The sequence below is a fragment of the Neomonachus schauinslandi genome, chromosome 1 (genome assembly GCF_002201575.2).
Source record: "Neomonachus schauinslandi chromosome 1, ASM220157v2, whole genome shotgun sequence".
In the NCBI taxonomy this organism is placed as follows: Eukaryota; Metazoa; Chordata; class Mammalia; order Carnivora; family Phocidae; genus Neomonachus; species Neomonachus schauinslandi.
In genome coordinates, this window is record NC_058403.1 from 205,836,084 (window position 1) to 205,858,986 (window position 22,903).

The following is a 22,903-nucleotide window of genomic DNA, read 5'->3' on the forward strand; positions in this document are numbered from 1 at the left end:
TTTGAAGACCCTATGGGCTTGTCCTAGTTCTTTTTGGCAGCACCCCACTGAGATTGCTCCCTCCTGAATGTGGTGTTTTCTCTTTCTTATGTGTTTTTAAACTTTTGCTACTACATATTTTACTTCAGCAAGTTTGATTTTGCTTATTTTCAGAAGTTATACAGACCCTGCACCATAAAAAAAAACGTCCTGCATATTGTGTGTTGCTTTTGTTTCTTTTCAATGTGTATGTGTGCATGTGCGTGTACGCGTGTGCTTACCAGTGAATCTTTTGAGATTTTTCTCATAAATAATCTTCAAATCTGATGCTGCAGGAATGTACATTTTGTTTACATTGTGGCTTTGCCACAGGATACTAATGTTAGCTGCTGTTTATTAAACTCTGTGTTCTAGAAGTTTATCTCTGCAACCCTTACAATAGTCTGATGTTTTAGATTTTATTGCCTCAGTTACAGGCAAAAATGGATTTTGAGAATGAGTGGCAGTTTTATGCCCCGCCCCCAGCCCCTCTCGCTGGTAAGAGACCGGATTCAAACCACATTCTCCAGAATGTAGTGTCAACATGGGTGCTCTGGTCGTGTGACAGGCGACAAAGCCCTGCACAGGATTCCTGCTGCCTCTCCCACATGGACGCTGACCAGTGAATTGGAGCAAAACCCCAACCTCTTGCTTTGGCCCCCTGCCCAACTTTGATCCTTCACCCACAGCTATCCCCATTCCCTGTTCTCCCTCCCCACCAGGCCCGGCTTCTCCTTAAGCACACTAAGTTTGCTTCCACCTCAGGACTTTTGCATACGCCTATTCAAATCTTTTGCCCATTTTTAAGTTGGGTTGTCTTATTATTGAGTTGTAAGAGTTCTTTGTAAATGCTGGCTGTAAGTTCTCAGATATATGTTTAGCAATATTTTCTCCCAGTCTGTGGCTCCTCAGGTGACAATTATTATTGTTACTATTAAGGCATTATTGTTATTACTACTGTTAGTAAGGGATATGGGCCCAACTCTAAAGGCCAGACCCGCCATGCTTTTAAGGAGCTACCAGTTTTAGAGCGCACAGGTAACTGATTCAAGGTGATACTGCATAAATTTTTTCACTGAAGACAACAGGTCATAATCAAGAACAGCAACGGCCAGGATTTTTTATTGCAAGGACTTCTTGGGGCTCAGCGCAGATGAACTGAAATCTAAGAATTAACGCACAGACCGCTCGATTCCCCCAACCCACGTCTGGGCCGGGATCCTCCCACATGCGCACACGCACACAGACCACCCCTTCCTCCGGGCGGCGCCGGCTGCGCGCGCAGCCTCTGGGACAGCCCAACCGCCGGTTAACGGCCTGCTCCGCCCCGCTGCGCGAGCAAGTTCTCAAAAAGAGGCGGGACCAGGAGCACGTGAGGCAGCACGTGCGCGGGGGCCGTGCGAACCGGGGGGCGGGGCCAGCGCGTGCGCAGAGAGCTCGAAGGAGAAGGCGGGAAAAGACAGGATGGAGCGACAGGGAGTAAGCGACGCTTGTTTCTCTTCGCGAGGCGGGCGGCGGGCGGATGGGCGGGGAACGGCCGCGATCTCGGGCTTCCCTGGTGGGCCCTAACCCAGCCGCTTGTCTCCTGCCATCGGGGCCACCCCTTGCCTGGCCGGGTCCCGATTTCCTGACTGACTGACCAGGCCCTGACTGACGGACGGGACTGTGTGACCGACACGCTGACAGCCCGGGCCAGAAGGACAGACTCCCACGCATGGCTCGTGACAGGAGCAGGGTAGACAAAGGCTCCGATATCCATGCGCCGCACCCTTTTCTTCTTTTTCTCCTACCTCTTCTCCTTCCTCGGAGGACTCGAGCCGCCGCACACGCCAGTTAGGAGCCCAGCACCCCTCCCGGCGCCTCTGCCCTCACCCCAGCCCCTCCAGGTCTCCCCGCCTCTGTACTCCAGCGCTCCAGGCGCAGGCCCTCCCACCACACGTCCCCGACCTCATGGTGCCCGTCCCTGCCCCGCGCGCCTCTCCTGGGGGTCCCGGGCCTTTCGGAGCGGCACACGGAGGTGCCCGGGGCCGAAGGGGCGGTGGGAGGGTATCTGACCCCTTCTCGCCCTTCCCTCTCTGGCCTCTCAAGCGCTGGCTGTGCTCACAGGTGGACATGCCCCACGTAGAATGCAAGGACCAGCAGCCGCAGACGCTGGGGGAGAGCAAGGAGCGGCAGCAGTGCGAGGAGAGCCGCGAAGACGAAGCCGGTCGGGGGTCAGCTAGGTGAGGAAGCACCCTGCAGGACGGGTCCACACAGACCTCTGGGTCCTTCTCGTTCACCCGGTTCTTCCACGAGACGCTGCTAGTCTGCTGTGGGTGCATTTGCTCCACGTACTGGTCAGGCATCTGCCATGTGCGTGGCATGGTTCCAAGTACTAGGACACAGCAGTGAGCTGACACTCTAGAGGAGGAGACAGACTGTAAACTCGGGAATATATAGTAGTCAGGAGATGCTAATGCAGTGTGGGGGCCGGTGGTGGGGGCAGGGGTGGAATAGGGAGAGAGTGCCAGTTTAGATCAGAGGGTTAGGGAAGCCTTCGTGGAGGAGGTGACGAGTGAACCATGAGGCAGAACTATGCTCTAGACAGGGGAACAGCACCTACAAAGTCTGGGAGGAGGACTGTGCTGGAGGAGCCAAAGAGGGTGATAGTAAGAGATACAGTCAGACAGGTAATGGGACTTTGGGTGTTAATTACCCATGAAAAGGTTTGGAATAGAGTGACATGGCAAGGACTATTGTTAATGAAGTTTTATTGGAATGTAGCCACGCTTGTCTATGGCTGCTTCTACAGTCAAGTTTTTGCAACTGAGACTACAGAACCCACAAAGCTGAAAAAATTTACTATCTGGCCCTTTATAGAAGTTTGAAGTCCTCTGGACTAAGATATTAAAAGCCTCCCTCTGCTTCCATATAGAGAATATATATGGTTGAGGGCAGGAGTAGAAGCTGAGTACCAGTGAGGAGGCAATTGGAATCACCTAGGTGCAAGATGACTCCAATTTGGCCCATGGTGGATCTATTGAGGTGATGAGAAGTCAGATTCTGGATATATTTAAGAAGGTAGAACTGACAGAAATTGCTAATGGATTAGTTGTTGGAGTTGAAAGAGCAGCATCAAGGATGACAAAAAAAGTTTTTGTCTTGTACATTTATTTATTCACCAAATATATCTTGAGGGTCTGCTTTGGCCAGACCCTGATGATGAGCATGCAGCAGTGAACAAATCAGAATTTCTGCTCTCTTGGAGCTTGCTTTCTTTCACTTAGCAGTATGCACTTAAGGTTCCTCTATATCTTTTCATGGCTCATTTCTTTTTAGTGCTGAAAATATTCCATTGGGGGTGCCTGGGTGGCTTAGTCGGTTAAGCGACTGCCTTCGGCTCAGGTCATGATCCTGGAGTCCCAGGATCGAGTCCCGCATCGGGCTCCCTGCTCAGCGGGGAGTCTGCTTCTCCCTCTGACCCTCCTCCCTCTCGTGCTCTCTGTCTCTCATTCGCTCTCTCGCAAATAAATAAATAAAATCTTTAAAAAAAAAAAAGAAAATATTCCATTGTCTGGATGTCCCACAGTTTGTTTATCCATTCACCTACTGAAGGACATCTTGGTTGCTTCCAAGTTTTGCCAGTTCTGAATAAAACACTATAAACATTCTTGTGCAGGTCTTTGTGTGGACTCAAGTTTTCAGTTCCTTTGGGTAAATACCAAGGAGCACCATGGCTTGATCATATGATAAGAATATATTTAGTTTTGTAAGAAACTGCCAAACTGTCTTGCAAAGTGGCTGTGCCTGTCATCAATGAAAGAGAGTTCCTGTTGCTCCACATCCTTGTCAGCACTTGATGTTATCAGTGTTTTGGATTTTCACGATTTTAATAAGTGTGTAGTAGTATCTCATTGTTGTGTTGATTTGCAGTTTCCTGGAGAGATATGAAGTTACACATCATTTCATATGTCTATTTGTCATCTGTATGTCTTTTCTGGGGAGGTGTCCAGATTTTTTGCCCCTTCTTTAATCAGGTTGTTTGTTTCCATATTGTTTTTAAGAGTTCTTTGTATATTTTAAATACTTGTACTTTATCAGGCATGTGTTTCACAAAGATTTCCTCCCAGTTTGTGGCATATCCTTTCATTCTGTTGACGGAGTGTTTTGCAGAGCAGAAGTTTTTAATTTTAATGAAGTCCAACTTATCGATTTTTCTGTTGATATTATATCTAAGATGGTCCTCTAGATTTTTTTCCTATGATATCTTCCAGGAGTTTGATAGCTTTGTGTTTGACATTTAGGTCTGTGCTACATTTTGAGTTAGTTTGTGTGAAAGTATGAGGTCTGTGTCTCATTCTTCTGTCCACGGCTGTCCAGTTATTTCAGCACCATTTGTTGAAAAGACTCCTTTCTCCAGTCAATTGTCTTTGCTCTTTTGTCAAAGATCTGTTGACTATATACATGTGGGTCTATTTCTGGGCTCTCTATTCTGTTCCACTGATCTTTTATCTATTACTATACCAGTACCACACCATCTGGATCACTGCAGCTTTATAGTAAGTCTTGAGGTCAAGGAACATCAGTCCTCCAACTTTGTTCTTCTACTTCAATATTGTGTTGGCTATTCTGGGTCTATTGCCAAGCTGATTTTCTAAAAAAGAGAGATAGACGATAATAATAACAATAAAATAATGTGATTTCAACTGGTGGCAAGTGCTGTGAAGAAACAAAATAGAGTATGGAGCAACTAGAGTGATAGGGAGTTTAGAGTAGTTAGAGAAGAGCTCTAAGGAGGTTACATGACAAGGAGCAGCCAGGAAGTCTCAGGGGGCCCAGATATGCCAGGCAGAGTAGAAGTCTCTGAGATATGAATAAGCTTGGTGTGATCACAAAACAGTCATAAGATCAGCATATCAGCATTTTGATTGGATGCAGAGGGATACCCTAAGTCCACGGGACAGATGCACTCATACCCTCCCAGTGCTTCCATTTGACCGAGAGGCAGATACTTACAAGTACTGACACAGAAGAGATTGGGGTGCTGGGAAAACATTTCCCCTGGGGGCAGCCAGCCCCGAATGGGGAGCCAGAGACAGCGCCCTTGAAGAAGCAATGCTGAATCAAAAGGTAAGGGAGAATGGATGTTGAGTGGCCATGGGGGTGGGGGGAGGGGCTGAGAAGAGTTTATGGGAAGGTCCTCTGGCTCAGGGAGCTGAAGGCAGGCCAGTATGGCTGGGTGTGGTTGTGAGTGCAAGAGGAGCACTGGACGGCTTGGCAGAGGCCAGGTCACAGGGCATTTTGTCAGCTATGGGCTTTATTAAGAGGACTTTTTTGGTAATAGCTTGAGATAGAATTCACATACTATACAATTCACCAACCTAAAATGTATAATTCAACTGTTCTTAGTACATTCAAAGAGCTGTGCAACCATCACCACAGTCAACTTTATAACATTTTCATCACTCCAGAAAGAAACCTTGCACCCCTAACCATCATCCCCCGTGTCCGCATGGTGTCTGCCTCTTCCCCAGCCCCTGGTAACCACTACTTTCTGTCTCTATGCATTTGCTTGTGCTGGACATTTCATATAAGCAGAATCATACACTTATGTGGTCCTTTGTGACTGGCTTCTTTCACTGAGCATAATGTCTTCAGGGTTTATCCACATTGTAACATGTATCAGAACTCCATTACTCTATATGGCTGAATAATATTCCATATTATGGACGCACCACGTTTTACTTACCCATTCATTGGTTGATGGACATTTGAGTTGTTTCTGCGTTTTGGTTCTTGTGAGTAATGCTGCTGCGAATATCCATGTATGAATTTTGGCATAGACATACATTTTCATTTCTCTTGGGTAGATACCTAGGAGGCGAATCACTGTGTCAGAGAAGTACCATGTTCTGGTTCCTGTTTTTAAAAGACACTGGCTGCTTTGTGGAGAATGGGTGGGAGCGGGCATGAGTGGACATGGGGAGATCGGGTGGGAGGCTCCTGTGGGGGTAGCATCTAGCAGAGCAGACGGAGAGAAACTTTTATGGGGGTGGGGATCATTTTGTGAGGCATGAGGAAGGGGATGAACCGAGGATCTCTCCCGGCTAGTGTGCTACCAAACGGAAAAGGCCGGTGTGTCAGGCATTGTGATTGGCAGCAGGGATAACCCTGCTGTGTTGTGCTGGACCGGGCTCCTCCCAGCTCACAAGAGCCAGTTCTACACATCTCTTCCCAATATAGCATTTAGCCATTTTATGTTGGTAGCTTGAAATTGGCTATAGTGGGAGTTTGCACCATGGAAATTGGCAAACACTACAAATCAGGCCTTTTTTCTCCCCCACGGAGAGCCACTTGCTAAATGTTTACTAGAACACCTCTTTCTCCCCACTTTGGACTGGTTTCCAGCAAGTAATGGTTTCCGTGGCAGAGGCAAGAACATGAGTTCCATTTTGCCCTTATTGAGCTTGAGGTGACTGGGGACATGCATATGAACATGTCCAGCATACAGTTGGACTTGCTGACCTGGAACTCAGGGTGGGACAAGGGGCTGGAGATGGCACCGTGGGAGTCACTGTTTCAGTGGTAGCTGTGGGGTGAATGAGCTCACCTGGGGAAGGAGTGAGACAAGGCCAGGCTCAGGACAGGGCCCTGAGGACTCTAGGTATAAAGCCAGCTTCCCCCGACCTCCAGATTCCTCAGTTGTAAAGCAGACTACAAGGTGGAATGGTTTCTAGGTGTGTACTATCAATTGGAGACCGACCAGAAAAAAGAAGGAAATGACTGCAGTCATTTGTTTGATATCATCTTCCTGCAAATAGGGTGTTTAGACCTGGATATAAGTGGCAAAGAGACATAGGCAATTGCATATTAAAGACTTCAAGGAGTTCCACTAGAGCTTTGGGCTGAAAAAACAGATGGATTAGAACCAGTGCAAGGGCCAATTAATAGATCCAGCAGCAGACACTCCGCGACATGATTAAAATGTGAACACATTTCGGGAAAGAAAAGCAGAGGGTGAGGAATGGGCTCAGTAGCTTTGATTCAAACCTTCCCCTTCCCCCTTCCTGGCTGTACTTCAGCAAAACCTCATTTCGCCCAAGCACCAGAGATTCTGTTGTGTTCCTCCTTGAATGTTTGATTAGCTTGTCTCCCTCCTGGGACTGCCGCCTGCGGTGGTCGTAAGTGGCTGGCGGCTTGTTTACTTGTATATCTGTTAGAGGCCACGGAGGGAGGGCCCCACCAGCGGGCGGCTCTGGCTCATACGCCTGCCAATCACAGCTTTACCTGGAGTGAACAGATGGTCTCTTCACTTAGACCCATTTCCTCACCGTACCCAGCCCCCCTGCCAGCACGGGCCCTGCTCAGAAACTATGTCCTAATCCTCGCAGCCGAATTAGGGACTCCTTAGAAGGATAGACTATAATAGATGAGTGTGGTGAAGTGTTCACAACCCCCACCCCAAAGCCCCCCTGCTGGATCCCTCCGTGGGGCCATACACACCCAGCCTGCTTTGTTGGGCCTACTTCCATTTGCTGGCCCCCATCCAGGGTTGGGCAACAGAAGCAGGTCTGGGAATGGAGGAAACCAGTGAAGAGGACATCGTGCATTTTGTTTATTGAAGTTAATTGGTGAATGCAGGCCCAGGGAAGCCTATGATTCATTAGCATCCTGATGAATATGCAGCTGCTGAGTATTAAGAAAAATGAAATGGAAAGAAAGAAATCCCCAAAGGAGAGGTTGGAAAAAATCAAGAAGCTCTCTGCAGACATCTGATGCAGGCCCTTGTACCACAACAAAATTTGAATGAGATGAATTCAAGTGATTTTTCACCATTTTCATAGCTGCCATGAAAACCATTCCAGCCTCATCCCTGGAGCCTGAGAAAGGAGCGACTTTGAACTGTTAGCAGCGCAAGCAGGTTGTTAGCAATTGCATAAAAAAGAAGCACCTGTTTTTATCATTGATTTTAAATTCAGATCCTTACACAGTTGGGACAAAGCAACTGTGGGTACAAGGAGGTTTGTGAGTGGGAATGTTACACATGGCTCTGGAAGAAGTTCATTCCTTTATATATTCAGTGAATATTTGTGCGCCTTTGGGATGCATAGAATGCCGTCCCCACCCTGAGCGTGCACAGTGTCCTGGAAGGAACCAATGTGTGTAAACCGTGGCAGTGTTGTGATTAGTAAGCGGAGGTGCTGTGGGGGTGCACTAGCAGAAACTCCGAATGGTGAAGTTGCAGGAAGGGAAAGTCATTTCAGGCAATGGCTAATGGGTTTGGTGATGTGAAATGTTCCAAATTGCTCAGAGTGGAGGGTGGAAAGGGAAGGTGGCAGCCAGGGCCCTGGAAGGCCTTGTGTGCTGCGCGAGGGAGTTTACTTGATCCTGTGGCAGGTGGGGGCTCTCAGGCTGTCAAGCAGGAGTAGGACATCAGATTGCAGTTTCGAAGGTCCCTAGAGACCAGGTGAGAAATGATAGGTGTGGAGTTGCAAGTGATTAGGTAGAGAGGAGATGATAGGTTTGGGAGAGATTAAGGGGGTGGAAGGGAGGATTTTCTGACATGATGTGGCAGACAGAGAGAAGCTGGACTCCAGGCTAACTGTTAAGTTTCTGGCACGGGAACCAGGTGGCTTTTGGTGTCATTCATAGAAGGGGAAGGAGTATGGCGATGTCGGTATGCCTATTTGGAGTTTGAGATGCCTCTGGGACAGCCAAGTGGAGAGGGCCTGGAGGTAGTCAGATACATTGTTGGGAGCTCAGGAGACAGGTATGGGCAGAGGATGAACTTGGGGGTTGTGGAAGGTGGATGGTATTGAAAGCCTTGCTAGTCATTCATTCATTCATTCCATGCCCTTTTATTACTCCTATCATGAGGCGTAGGTATTATGGACATGAAGATGAGTGACACATGGTCCAGTCCTCCCAGAGACTACATGGGGAGGCTGAGGTGCAGGCCCTTACACTGTAGGTGCTGTGTGCATGTAACTCAGCCAGGGAAGACTTTCTAGAAGAGGCAGGATATAGGCAGGAAAAAGGACTGGCTACAAGGGTGCCTTTGGGGAATGACAGGTTATACATTGTGAGGTGGTGGGTGGGGGTTTGCAGGAAAGGCCAGTAGGGAAGAGGTTTGGGGGTCCTGGCTTCAGAGGAAGGGTGTGAACGATGGAGTGAGCAATGGTGTGAAGAGAAGAGAGTAAGGCCAGCAACAGAGCCTGGGAACGCTGACCTGTTGGGAATGGCAGGGAAGGGTGGTCAGTAGCACCAGCTGCAGCCAGTAGGTCAAGGGAATTACGGTCTGCCAGGTGCAACTGGGGACCTTGGCAGGAGACGCTTCATTTGATAACTGGGGTAGGAACCAGTGGGCGGAGAAGAGAGTGAGAGGTGAGAAAATGTGCTCAGAAAGTGCCAGCTCTTCTAGAAGAGCTACATGTCTGTGAAGGGGAGGAAAGGAGGAGGAGGCTGGCTGAGGGATACCTCGTGTTTGAGGGGAGGGGTGTGTATATGTGTGCTGTTTTAAAATGTAAAACTGAGGATGACACGTCCCGGAATGGGTCAGCCCAAGGGAGAGGTCAAAGGTAGAAGAGGGTGAGGTACAGAGGGGAATGGGATTGGAAGCCCCACAGAGGCATGGAACCCTTTTCCTGCCTGCCAAATAGGGAGTTTGGAAAGAGGAAGGGTGGTTGTGGATCCATTTGTTGGGGGGGTAGTGGAGGAAGTTATTGGCCTGCACTATTTCTGTATCTCCTCAGGGTGAGGGGAGGCAAGTGTGCAGTCAGGGACAGAATTATGAAGCTTTGGAATGGCTGGTAAGAATGAGAGAAGGAGGTGACCAGAGCACAGACAGGATGCCCAGTGACCTTGAGGACCTCCCAGAGGCTAGAGAGCTAGACTCTGCAGTGACCCTGTTCACAGGATCATTATTTCCTCCAGTGTCATTCAAGTTCCTAAGTTTGAGAAAAGATATGACGCTTGGTTATGGAGAGCCAGGGTGGGGTTTTGGTGTGGGTGTGACACAGGGGTGAAGGGAAGGGGGCTGAGGCCCCCAGCTGAAGACTGTAGTGATAGAGCCCCTGGTTTAGGCTGAACAGGAGGGCAGTCAGTGCTGAGGTCTCAAGGAAGTCAAACACCAGGTTTTCTTGAACCCATGTCCACAATTCCATTATCATCATGCAAAGCATGGCTGTCTTTTCAAGAGCCATCCACTTTGTGTTTTTTCACATGCATCCAAATGTTACAGAAGTCTGAAAGTTAAACTGTCAGTGTTGGGGTGAGGGGGCCTGGCTGGCTCAGTCAGTAGAGCATGGGATTCTTGGTCTCGAGGTTGTGAGTTCGAGCCCCAAGTCAGGTGTAGAGATTACTTAAAAATAAAATCATAAAAAAAAAGGAAGAAAAAAAGAAAATATGTGTCCCAGGTCTGAATTAATCTCCTTCTGCCTCACTTCCCTGTAGGAAAGCAGTAATTGCAAGCTAGGAGGCCATAAACTCCTTAGTGAACCTTTGTCCTGAATGCTCAGGAAGGCTTTAGTTTGTCTATTGTTTTCTAGCTGACGTAAGTCTTTGCTATAGATTATCTGTCTCAGAGACACACTTTCCCATCTTGATAAATGCCTTGACCACACACACGTGTCTTGCCTTGGAGACTGATGAACTTGCATGCTTTGTATGAGGCCAGAGGAGGGCGGAATAGATCAGATGGAAGGCGTCCTTCATTCATTCAACAAACAATGGAAGATTTACTATGTGGTGAGTGCTGGGAATTCAGAGATAAACAAGACACAGCCTTCTGGGGAGATAGGGATAGAATCTGTGACAAGCACATGCAGTGATAGAGACAGGCACAGGGTCATGGACAGCTTCTCAAGGGAGGCATTGGTGTGGGCTCGGTCTCACAGGTCAAGTCAGAGAGCAAGCACAAAGCCACAGAGGTAGGAAGCGATCTGGCAAGGAGTACTCAAGGACCAGGACGCAGCTGAAGTCTTGGGCCTGAGAACTTTCATGCAGGCAAGAACTCTGGCCATGCAGGCTCCTGTGCTCAGGGGTTTTACTGTGCTTGTATCCTGAGCCAAAAGGAAGAGCTTAGGCAGTCAGGAAACCACCAAGAAAAATAGTTTTATGGAGAAAGCATCCAAAAATCAAGATGTGATTTTCTGAATAATCAGTGCCTGGCTTGTGGTCTTGGCCAACTTTACAGTTGCTTGTGAACTGGTGTATACAGGAACTGTTCTGTTGGCACCTCTGAATCGCAGCCATTAAGAGCTGGAAGGACCTCAGAGGGCAAAGAAACTGAGGACCCAGGGGCAGCAGGACATGGGCTGGGGAGTCAGGCCAGCTGGGTGCCACACCCAGCTCTATCACACATTGGCCAGTGACCGTGGGAGAGTGACACACCGACTCTGCGTCCTCAGCTATGAGGTAGGTAAAGATGATTGAGTGGACCAACCCCAAACCATGGTCAAGAGGATGCAGCAAGACAAGGTGTGCAGCTTAGCACCGTGCCTGACAGACGGAGTGCTTACAGATCAAATAAAGCAGAGATACAGAACAAAAAAAAAAAAGAAAGAAGAAGGGAGGGAGGGAGGGAGGGAGGAAGATGTACCTTAAACATTTTATCTTAATTTAAAACACCAAGGGGTCTGCTAATAAGAGTGCAACTTTTTTTTTTGCATAAGTTTCATTCATATTGCATTACCCACAATTTCCACTTCTTTGTTTTTAAATATTTTATTTAAAGTAGGCTCTACACCTAACGTAATCTTTGCCCCAATCTATAGTTGTTGATATACTATAAAGAGTATAACTGACACTCATTTCAAAGCAACAAGTTGGTGTAATAACATGATAGTGGGCTTTGGAGTCCAGCAGATACCCCTGTTCTGGAACTTTAGGTGGATTTTGTTTGTACCTCTGGTTCTGTTTCCTCAGTTATAAAATGGAGATGCTGTCCCTGCCTTCTCAGGGCAGTGTGTGAATGAAATAAGCAAGCGTCGCCCACAGGAGACACACAACACTGGTTCCCCTCCCATCATAGAGCTAATTCAGATCAGCACTCTTGGGAGAGTTCGGTGTTGACCTCAGTTTCCTGTACTTTCAGAAGTCAGGTTTCTAGCCCCTCTATCGCCACCTCCAGTGCCAACCGCCGGCTGATGATGCTAGAAGGGAAGTCAGTATCCTACTTTTCCTCTCTGGAGTCAAGCATCGACATCCTGAAGAAGAGGGCCCAGGAGCTGATAGAAAACATCAACGAGAGCAGACAGAAGGACCATGCACTCATGACCAACTTCAGGGACAGCCTCAAGATCAAGGTGACAGATTCTCCCACACACTGCAAGGCCCCAGGGGTCAGGGGGAAGGAGTCCTATGTAAAGGGTGAAAAAGGAAGGGAATGAGCTGCTGCTGAGTGTCTTTGAGGCTCTAGGCCTGTTGCTCAGCAAGCTGCAAATAGTACCTCATTTCCCCCTTACAACAGTCCTGCCAAGAGATCAGACCCGTTTTATAGATGGTAAAGTAAGGTTTGGAAATAATTTGCCCAAATGAAAGAGCCAGGATGAGGAACCAGGGTCCATCTGCACCCGCAGCCCACCCCTCTTATTTCATGCCAGGGCTGATGGCCATGGGAGTAGGGTCTGAGGCATAGCCTGCATTGTCACACCCATTTGTCCTCCAGAAATTGGTTTGTGGGGCACCCGGATGACTCAGTCGGTAGAGCATGCAACTCTTTTTTTTTTTTTAAAGATTTATTTATTTATTTGAGAGAGCGAGAAAGAGAGCCCACGAGAGGGGGGAGGGTCAGAGGGAGAAGCAGGCTCCTTGCCGATCAGGGAGCCCGACGCGGGACTCGATCCAGGGACTCCAGGATCATGACCTGAGCCGAAGGCAGTCGCTTAACAACTGAGCCACCCAGGCGCCCAGAGCATGCAACTCTTGATCTCAGGGTTGTGAGCTTGAGCCTCACGTGGGGTGTAGTAATTACTTAAAAACAAAAATCTTTCCAAAAAAAAAAAGAAAGTGGAATGGTTCGTGATGGGAGGGTAAGGTTCCCTTGACATGGCGGGGCCTTAAAGTGTCTACTAACAAAGCCAGATATTATATTCAGGTCCAACATTAATGATTGTCCTGGATGTTTCTTCAGAATGCATAATGAATCCTATGAGTGGGACAGCTTGTTGGTCACATATGGGACACATATTATGCATCTTTCAATGACAGGCTGACTTTTTTCCCTTCTCCCTCCTCCCATCCCTACCAGTACACACCTGGTACATCAGAGAAAACTTAGAAAGTAGAGAAGAGTATAACATAGCAGAAAAAATAGAAAACATTCCTATGATCTCACTACCCAGAGGCTACTTTGTCACATGTTTTCTTCCGGTTTCCATTGCGTATTTTCTTCCTAACCTGTCTGAGCCTGTACTATATACATAATTTTGTATCTTCCTTTTAAAAAAAAAAATCAAGGGCGCCTGGGTGGCTCAGTCGTTAAGCGTCTGCCTTCGGCTCAGGTCATGATCCCAGGGTCCTGGGATCGAGTCCCACATCGGGCTCCCTGCTCGGCAGGAAGCCTGCTTCTCCCTCTCCCACTCCCCCTGCTTGTGTTCCTGCTCTCGCTATCTCTCTCTCTGTCAAATAAATAAATAAAATCTTAAAAAAAAAAATCAAGGGGCACCTGGTTGGCTCAGCCATTAGGGTCCTGGGGTCCTGGGGTCCTGGGATCGAGCCCCGCATCGGGCTCCCTGCTCCGCGGGAAGCCTGCTTCTCCTTCTCCCACTCTCCCTGCTTGTGTTCCCTCTCTCGCTATCTCTCTCTCTGTCAAATAAATAAATAAAATCTTTAAAAAATATATAAAATCAATATATAGGCAATTTCACTTCCAGTCACTAGAATTGTTTTTACCATTTTTATAAAATAAATTGCAGGGCGCCTGGGTGGCTCAGTTGGCTAAGCGACTGCCTTCGGCTCAGGTCGTGATCCTGGAGTCCCGGGATCGAGTCCCACATCGGGCTCCCTGCTCAGCGGGGGAGCTGCTTCTCCCTCTGACCCTCTTCCCTCTCGTGCTCTCTGTCTCTCATTCTCTCTCTCTCAAATAAATAAATAAAATCTTTAAAAAAATAAATAAAATAAAATAAAATAAATTGCAGGGGCACCTGGGTGGCTCAGTCGTTAAGCATCTGCCTTTGGCTCAGGTCATGATCCCAGGGTCCTGGGATCGACCCCTGCATTGGGCTCCCTGCTCCACGGGAAGCCTGCTTCTCCCTCTCCCACTCCCCCTGCTTGTGTTCCCTCTCTCGCTGTGTCTCTGTCAAATAAATAAGTAAAATCTTTAAAAATAAATAAATAAAATAAAATAAAATAAATTGCAGAAATCTTAGCAAGCCACTTAAAACAAATGTCTTATGATGCCTCGTAAATAAAACATGCTCTATTTTTTAAAAGGTTTCAGACCTGACAGAAAAGCTAGAGGAGAGGATGTATCAGATTTATAATCACCATAACAAGATCATTCAGGACAAGCTCCAAGAGTTCACCCAGAAAATGACAAAGATCAGCAATTTGGAAACAGAGCTCAAACAAGTGTGCCACACCGTGGAGACAGTGTACAAAGACCTGTGCATCCAGCCTGAGGTATGACTAAATGCATGCATGTGGGTGCCACCTGAAGAAGGCTAAGACGAAAGTAAATGTCAACACAAACCAAGGATGTTAGCACCGTGCCCAGCCCTAAACCCCACAGGGGCAACTATCACTGCAAAACCCTTGATGCTCTTGCCACCTCGCCTGTGGCCCCAGGCTCCCTCTGAGGCGGTGTGTCTGAGCTGAGAAGCTAGACAGTTGTTATTTCCCACCACTGTGTGGTCAGCTCTGTGGTGACAGGACAGAAAGGACAGTGTCTACAGCCCTAAGCCCCGGTCAGTGCCTATCCAGGGTTATTACAGCAGAGCCCAAGACTCTGACACAGGCCACACTACTTAAGGGAGAAATCCCTACCACATATCCAGTCACCTCACAGTCCCCACATTTTTCCTGTGACTGAAATGACTTTGTGGGGGGTTACAATTAAATGTGGCCCACACCTTGGGGTCAGACATGCAGACTTTATTATTCTCTCTTTCACTCTCATTCTGCTCCAACATCCAGCGTAAGGCACTTACCCTCAAGATGGGAGGGTCAGAGGGCACACAGTGAACTCTTGGTGTGTGGGGGATTTGCTCAGTCAGACACCAGAGGTTGTTTCCATGTCACTCTCCTTCCCTCTTCCTGCTCCCCTGTCAAGAGAAGCTTCTGTTCCAAGATAAGTGGAATCCATCCCCGTCCACGGTTAAAAGTGGGTTGAGAAACTTGGTACAGAGAGTCCCATCTCCTTTTTAAGGAACACATTTGAATGACTTCAAAGGGAAAATTTTGATAATTAAGAATCAGTGTCTCTCACTTCCCACTATAAAAATTGGCTCCATCTGCCACCTCCCTGAGTAAGCTCAGAGCACAGCATTTCCCTGGGAAGGAGCTTGAGACCATCTGGGCTCCCGGGTGAAGTATGTTCACTTGCTGGCCGTGAACGCCTGGATCCCTGTGATTGCCCTTCCAAGGATCAGAGCATGAATGTCATGAGTGCCTGGACAAGATAAATACAGAGTTGGTTTGGAGTCTGAACAGCTCACAACCTCCCTTTAAAGTCAATCTTTGTGTCCCTCCTCCCCCTAGGCTACTACTTTGGAAGAAGAACAGGCCCACAAAGATGGTGAATGCTGAGAGCTACCAGGAGAGAGTCCCCTCTTGGTAACAGCCACCAAGAGAAGGCTAAGAGGCCACCATTTGGGCCATGCCGAGAAAATTGTTTTTCACAGTTCTGTAATGCATCTTGGCCAAAAAAAAAAAAAAAAAAAGCCCTAGAACCCTTGTGCTAGACCCAAAACTTCAAGTCCAGCCCTGGCAATGGGCCCAGCTTTGGTGCTCCCCACACTTGGCAGATTCACCCCACCCAACCCTGCACAGTTGGTTAAATGTTTGATTTTCAACCCGTTCACGCTTCTTTCCCACAGAGGTTGAGAAAGCTGATGAGCTCTGTGGAGATATGTCAGGCCCTTTCTTACCTACAGAAGTGATGGGAAAGCAAACATCAGATAAATTGCTCGTCCCAGCTGATCTCCCCCATCCTAAAGCCGCCACCCCACATCTCACTCTCAAGTCTGGGTAACATTTTACAAGCCTCAGTGCTCTCCTTTGCTCTTCCTCAGTTTAACGGGGTGGACGAGATTACTACCTCCCTTTTATGGAGCAAAATAATTATGTTTACTTCCCAAAGTGCAAATCTGACCCCATCCCTCCCCTGCATAAAACTCCCTGAAGGCCCCCCTCTGCTTGTCCTCAGGGTCATTCCCACACCAGTAGGATCCCCCCAACCCCAACCCTCCCTCTTGCTGTTTCTGGAATGTCCCATCCAGAATAGCACACAGAAGCTATTTCACTGTCTCTGCCCAGGCTGCTACACTTCCCTTCAGGCCTAACATGGTCCCACTTTCTCCCCAAGATAAGCACATGTACCCCTTTACATCTCTCCCTATTTCTGCCTGGCTCACACAAGATTGTACTTTTTTTTTTTAATTGTCTTTTTCCATGTCTGTTTTCCCGTGAGGAAAGGGGTTTTGGGCCCCATGCAAGTTACAACCAGTCACCAGGTGCAGACACCACAGCCTGACAATGATTTATCTTTTTTCTCTTAACATAAAATGGAGTGGTGATTCCTGTGTGTAGCTGCACTTTTGCTCCCTGGCACCCACCAGCTCACTAGGCATTGTGCCCCACTCCGGGGATGCCCGAGGAGATAGTAAAGCAATCTGGGGAGCACCCCTCCTCCCAATCACCATGGGGGAAAGGACTGAGAGCATTTCACTTCCCCAGTCCCTCTGTGAGCCACTCCAGATGAAGAACACGGGTGGGACTTGCCCCAGGTCACACTGCTAGTGATGACAGCTGGGAGCAGGACTCAGGCGTGCTGTCCCCACCCTTCTTCTCTAGACAGTGAGGCCACTGTGACACTCCTCCCCCCAGAGACCCAGCCCCTACCTTCATAGGTGTTCACAGCCTCCAGGTTCATGGCATGCCGGATCACGTGATACTCATCAGAAATCCCATTCCCCCCTAGTATGTCTCGGGCCTGGCGGGCGATATCCAGGGCCTTCCCACAGTTATTCCTCTTCAGCAGGGAGACCATTTCCGGAGTGGCCCTGGGAGTGGCAGAGACATGTCACACAAGTATGGGATCACAACTGACCCCAGGCATCCCTAAGCCCTGGGCAAACCCAGCCAGGGGAGAAAATTCCCCAAGTTATAGTCACAGCAGCAGACACTGAGCTCCCAGTAAGGGATAGGCAGGCAGTCCTGTCCCATCAAGGCCAAGAGGGAAAGAAGGGACAGGTCCCCAAGGGGCCACCAGCCACGAAAGACCTTTCTCCCCAGGACCAGCCACCACCACGTCCAGGAGGGGCACAGGGTCCCCTCCTTGCTGCCTGCCCCCAGCTCCCCCAACACACAGCCCCTACTTGTCTTGATCCTTCAAGCGGCCAAGCTGTAGGCAAGCGTGAAGGCCCAGCGTGATCTCAGTGAGCATGTCTGCCAGCTTCTTCTGAATCAGCTGGTTCCTGGCCAGTGGGGCGCCAAACTGGATCCTAAGTGGGCAAGTTCAGGGTAGGTGTGGACATGTTCACCCCCCCAGTCCAGGAAGCCTTCCCAGGCTGCCTCAGTCCTCACTGAGTTCACCCTTGCCCTGTCACTGCTCAGTGTCACCAATGTCACCAAGCAGTCAGCCCCTCACTGCTCAAGGACTTCCCTGGCCATTTCACCGAGTGGGGAACTTAAGTCTGGTAGGCAGGGGAGGAGGAGTCACTGGTAGGGTAAGGGATGGAGCCCGTGCCCCCCCCACACCTCCCAAGAGATCTCATGGCAGCCCCACACACCTATCCAGGGTGTACTGCCGGGCCGTGTGCAAACAGAATTCAGCGGCTCCGAGCACGCCCCAGGCGATGCCAAACCGGGCATTGTTCAGGCAGCCGAAGGGCCCCTGTAGGGTCAAGAGAGAGGCCTCAGCACCACCCAGGAGCTGAGACGCCCTGGGCAGAACTAACTTACATTGGGGGAAGCCCCCTCCCCAGACGTGCAGTCACTATAATCCAGAGGGATTCAGGGCAGCCATTTCAATCACACAAGGTCCTGGCACCAAAGCTCATGCACACACAATTCTACCCAGCCCAGGATATGGGTTGGATGCCCAGATCTAGGGGATGATGTAAGGAGACAGAAAGATGCACATGTATCAAAGGATTAAACTGGTTCAGGCCTGTATGTGTCCTCGGCAGAGCCAGTATAAGCAAATAGTCACCCCAAAGGGGCAATTTCCAAACATCAGTGAGCCAGGCAGAAGCTCTCAGAATCACTTGTGTGTGGGCTCCGCAAGCACAGGGACTGGGTCCCCAGCATGGGGCCTGCCCAAGGAAGTTGAACCAGCAGGTGACCTGATACCAGTTCCCAAGGTGGCCGCTGCTCACCGCCAGACCAGATACATCAGGCAGCACATTCTCCTCCGGCACCTCCACACTGTCCATGACGATCATGCCTGTGGACGAGGCCCGCAGGGAGAACTTGCCCTCAATCTTGGGGGCTGAGAGGCCCCCCATCCCCTTCTCCAGCAGGAAGCCCCGAATGCAGCTGTCTTCACACCGAGCCCATACTACAAACAGGTCGGCCACAGGTGAATTGGTGATCCTGGGGGGAGGGACAGGCAGTGAGGGTCTGGCCGCCTCCCTCCTGCCCCTGCCCACCTACCTGAGACACCCAGACCCCTCACCAGGTCTTGGTCCCATTGAGGGTGTAGCTCCTGTTGGATGGGTTGTGGCGGGCTCTGGTCTCCATGCTGCCAGGGTCACTCCCATGGTTGGGCTCTGTGAGCCCAAAGCAGCCCAGGAGCTCCCCCTTGGCTGCAGGGACAAGACAGGGTCACAAGTCTGCCTGTCCCCCACTCATCTCCTCAAATGAAAATTGTCAGCCTCCCCATCAAGCCAGGCCAAAGGCAGACCCAACTCTGTCCCCATGGCACTCTCAGGTGGTGGTGGTGTGCAGGGACATTCCTCCCCCCCGGCCACAGTAACAATGCCATGATGGGGAGGGGCCCCACAGGAGTCAGGAAAGAGGTAATCTGTCTTGAAGGCAGTGAAAAGGAGTTAAGCAGGAGGAGGAAGGGTGGAGAAGAGTGGTTCCAGTGAGGGTACAGATGTGCAAAGGCACAGTGGTACATTTGGAGAACGCCAAGTAGCTGAGTCTGGCTGAGGAGGAGCAGTCAAGAGAATGGCCAGAGATGAGGTGGAATGGTCAGCAGAGGCCTGCCTACTCATGGGGGGCCCTGTGGACCCAGTCAAGAAATTAAGACTTTAAACTTTGGGCTGGGGTGGGGGAACACAGCAAATCAGGAGGGAGATGGTGGTGGTAAGAAGAGGGCAGAGTCAAGAGAGACCTAGGAGGGGTCAGTCAGGATCAGAGGTAGGGGTGAGGCCCACGGTCTGGCAGGGGATTTGGGTGGCCCTTGGGGCTATCCTTGAGGTAGGGACAGAAGGCAGGCTCTGGGGACAGTCCCATTCCTAAGTTCCAGACCACTGTGGCGGTCTTCCTTCCCCAGGCTCTACGGGCAACTGCTCACCCAGCCGGGGCAGGTACTTCTGCTGCTGCTCCTTGCTGCCATAGGCGTAGATGGGGTGCATGACAAGGGAAGACTGGACACTCATTGCTGACCTGTAGCCACTATCCACCCGCTCCAACTCTCGGGCTAGGAGCCCATAGGCCACAGATGAGACTCCAGCACAGCCATACCCTGGTCGACGGGGGAGGGGGAGGGAAGACAGGGCAATGGGAGACAAAGTCCTGCCCAGCTGGAACCAGTGTGATTCCTGGGGCCCAAGAGACAGAGCTATATAGGGGTGCCCAAGGAGGGGGCACCAAGCTGGCCCTAGTTTGAAGGTTTATTCATTTTTCCTCACAGCCACTTTCAGATGGAGGGATAACTAACAGCCTCGCTTTGCAGACTGGGAAACTCAGGCTCAGGGATAAGAAGGGACTTTCCAGGACACAGTGGGGACTGCAGAGTATGGAGATTAATCTGTCCCTACCTTTGATGGTGGGGCCCAGCACACCAAGCTCCCCCATTTCTGAGATGATCTCCCGGTGAAAAACTGGAAAAGACGGATGCCCAAACTCAGGCCCAGCCCTAGCCCAATGGAGCCCCCATCTCAGGGACAGAAGGGGCCCGGGACCCAGCTAAAGCAGGGAGAGCTGGTGTGCACAGTGGAGGGTGCCCACCCGCCCGCCGGAGCACCTTCGTTGCGATTGGCCAGCAGGATTCGGGGCATGAGGCGCTCCTGGCAATAGGTGCGGAAGGTGTCCCTGATGAGGATCTCATCCGCTGTCAGCTGCTCCTCCAGCACCAGCGGGTCTCTCCAGTCAAATTCAGGACGCGAGGCTGGGACAGGGAGCAGAGAGTGGGACGGGGCTTGACTCGGCCCAGCCCACCCGACCACCGCACCCTCCTTTCCTGGAATCCTCAGCCCCACTCCGCCACTCCCAACTGGCTCCTGGTGGATGTGGGCAGTAAAGAGCACTGGCAAGACGGCACTTCTCCGGGAAGCCTCTGGCCCTGGCCACGCCCTGCCTCCCCTCCAGGGCAGCCCTCGGATTCTGGGACAGAGCCCACCCTGGGCAGACAGTTGGACAAGGGCCGCAGACGCCCGGCGCAAGGAGGGGTCCTTACACTTAGTCGCTCGGTTCTGTGTCTTCCCGCCCTTTTCTGCAAACACAGGACGGAAAAGTCACTCCGGAAAAGTCCCCCAAGCCTCCAGTTCCACCCTCCCCACCCTGCCCCCGACCCGGCACTGACCAGTCTGCGCCGCCGCCGAGCCGCACCCGCGCAGGAAGCTCAGGCCTGGTCCACGGCTCAAGAGCCGCTCGGAGACCCTTCTCAAGGCCATCTGGGCAGCGGGCGGGCAAGCGGAGCAACCACGGCCAACCTGGAGGAGCAGGGGCGTCAGAGCGGAGTGGTTCCCACCGGCAGGCCCGGGCCCTGGCGCCACTCACCCCTCTCGCCCCTCTCGCGGGTGCTTACCTGGCGCCTCCCGGCTCACCGTACAGTCCACAGTAAGACTGGCAAAATCTTTTGACCTCTGGAGGGGGTGGGAGGGGCGGATGCCGAATGGGGCTTCTCATTGGTGTGTGCTAAGACCCGGCTCCTCCTCGGCTCTGCCTTTTAAAAGGGCCACGGCAGCCTTGCCTGTGGAGACGTGAGAGCCCAGGCCAAGGCGCGTTAGAGGCTTTAAGAAGCAGAACAGGAAAGGGGCGGAAGGTGAGTGCGCCAAGCCAATTGGCCAGCTGTGTTCCTGTCCTGATTGGCCCTAGGAGGGGGCTTGGCCCACGCTTGATTGGTCAGTTGCAGGGGCCGTGTCCGGAGGAATTCTGGAGTTAAATGAGGAAACTGAGGCACAAGAAAAATGAGTCCTGGGAGCCTGGAGGGCAGACCTTGATGTCTCCTCTAATGGCTGCTGTGGGGAGCAGGGGAAGAGGGGGGCTCCAGTGGGCGAACTCAGCCCAACCTAGCTGTTAGTCCGTCCCAGGAAGCACATGTAGCCCTGAGCGACGGTGTGTGTGACTTGTAGTGATTTCCGTGCGCTGTTGCTTCTTGCACCTAGGTCTGTGATTGTGCGGGACTGACTATGTATCTGTATGTGGGTGTGCCTACGACGTTGTGGGGCGATTGTCTGTGGGCGGTTGTGTACCATTGTAACTGGCTGTGGCTGTGTGCCTGAATGTCTTTGTGCTTTCTTGTCTGTGTAGTTGTAAGCTTGTGTAATGGTATTCTGTGCGATCGTGTGTCTGTATGTATGATTCTGTGTTGTGATGGTTTTCTCTCTAGGTGTGGCTATTATTTTTGTGACAACATGACTGGATATTTGTGTGTATGTCTGTGTGGTTGTCTACCTCCATGTGTCAGTGTGATTTGGTCTGTGTGCACTTGGACAGGACTGTGAGTGTGATATGAGTATAAGCCTGAGTGAGTGGCTATGCTCACTTAGGTCACTTTGATGAGCATTTGTGTGATGTGCATTTGAATCTGGGTGCACTGTGCTTGACCATCGCTGTATCTAAAAGGCACATATCTAGCATGACATGGCCTTTTTCCAGGTGGGGATAGTAAGGCCCAGAAAGCAGAATGATCTTGCTCAAGGTTACCATAGGCCAAGTGCAGAGCCTGGTTCCCAGGCCAGGCCCCTCCCTGCCCACCAGGAACATGTCTTCCCACATCGACATTCTAGCTAATTGTGTGTATATCATGTTCTACCTCACATACCATCTCTGAATGAGTGTGCTGGGAGTAACAGTGGGATTGTGTTCTGAATGTGATCACTGGCCTGCCTGTCCCCAAGTGCCTGGAGCCTGGGTGTCCCTAGACCCTGCCACTTTCTGGGCCCTTCTTGCCCTTAACATCCATATAAAACAGTTTGAGCCCTCCTCCTCACACAGTAGGGATTCCATCACCACCCTGAGATGTCCCTGATTTTGCATGGCTCTCATTCTTTTGGTCACCTCCCTTCTCCTGCAGCCAGTGGCCTCTCTCCCCCACCCCCTTCCTTTCCCAAAGCTCCCTACCCTGAAGCTGGTGTGGGTGTCAGAGGGTGATGTCATTATCCACACCAGGAAACCCAAACTGAGTTTCAGGCCTTGTCACACTGGGAAGTCCATCATCCCTCCTGGCCACAGGCTCCTAGGGGACAAATGCGTCCAGCCAAATCCCAGTGGAGGTGCCCCTTCTTGCCTCCCGTTTTAGAGCCACACAGGCCTGTTTAGTGCCTCATCCCAAACCAAGGAGATCTCTCCC

General features: G+C 50.6%; 2 protein-coding genes across 4 annotated transcripts; one reads left to right on the forward strand and one right to left on the reverse strand.

The window, feature by feature from the left end:
* The first annotated feature begins 1,482 nt into the window (after positions 1–1,482).
* SYCE2 (synaptonemal complex central element protein 2) lies at positions 1,483–14,625 on the forward strand. The gene is made up of 4 exons (XM_021705474.1): positions 1,483–1,497; positions 2,125–2,240; positions 12,128–12,302; positions 14,431–14,625. Exons 1-4 carry the CDS (start codon positions 1,483–1,485, stop codon positions 14,623–14,625), a joined length of 501 nt encoding a protein of 166 aa, XP_021561149.1.
* Positions 14,407–21,176, reverse strand: GCDH (glutaryl-CoA dehydrogenase). 3 transcript variants are annotated; one of them, XM_021704977.2, is made up of 12 exons: positions 21,137–21,175; positions 20,912–21,041; positions 20,786–20,821; positions 20,354–20,497; positions 20,148–20,210; positions 19,682–19,852; positions 18,836–18,965; positions 18,537–18,753; positions 17,949–18,052; positions 17,535–17,660; positions 17,059–17,219; positions 15,041–15,607 (listed from the first exon to the last, which is right to left on the reverse strand). In XM_021704977.2, the coding sequence occupies exons 2-12, from the start codon at positions 21,000–21,002 to the stop codon at positions 15,534–15,536; spliced, it is 1,317 nt and encodes a 438-aa protein (XP_021560652.1). In that variant the 5' UTR covers positions 21,003–21,041; positions 21,137–21,175; the 3' UTR covers positions 15,041–15,533. The 3 variants fall into 3 exon arrangements, with proteins under 3 accessions (XP_021560651.1, XP_021560652.1, XP_044773765.1); XM_021704976.1 differs by lacking the exon at positions 20,786–20,821 and having other exon boundaries at positions 14,407–15,607; positions 21,137–21,176; XM_044917830.1 differs by lacking the exon at positions 21,137–21,175 and having other exon boundaries at positions 15,076–15,607; positions 20,912–21,099.
* Positions 21,177–22,903: the final 1,727 nt, after the last annotated feature.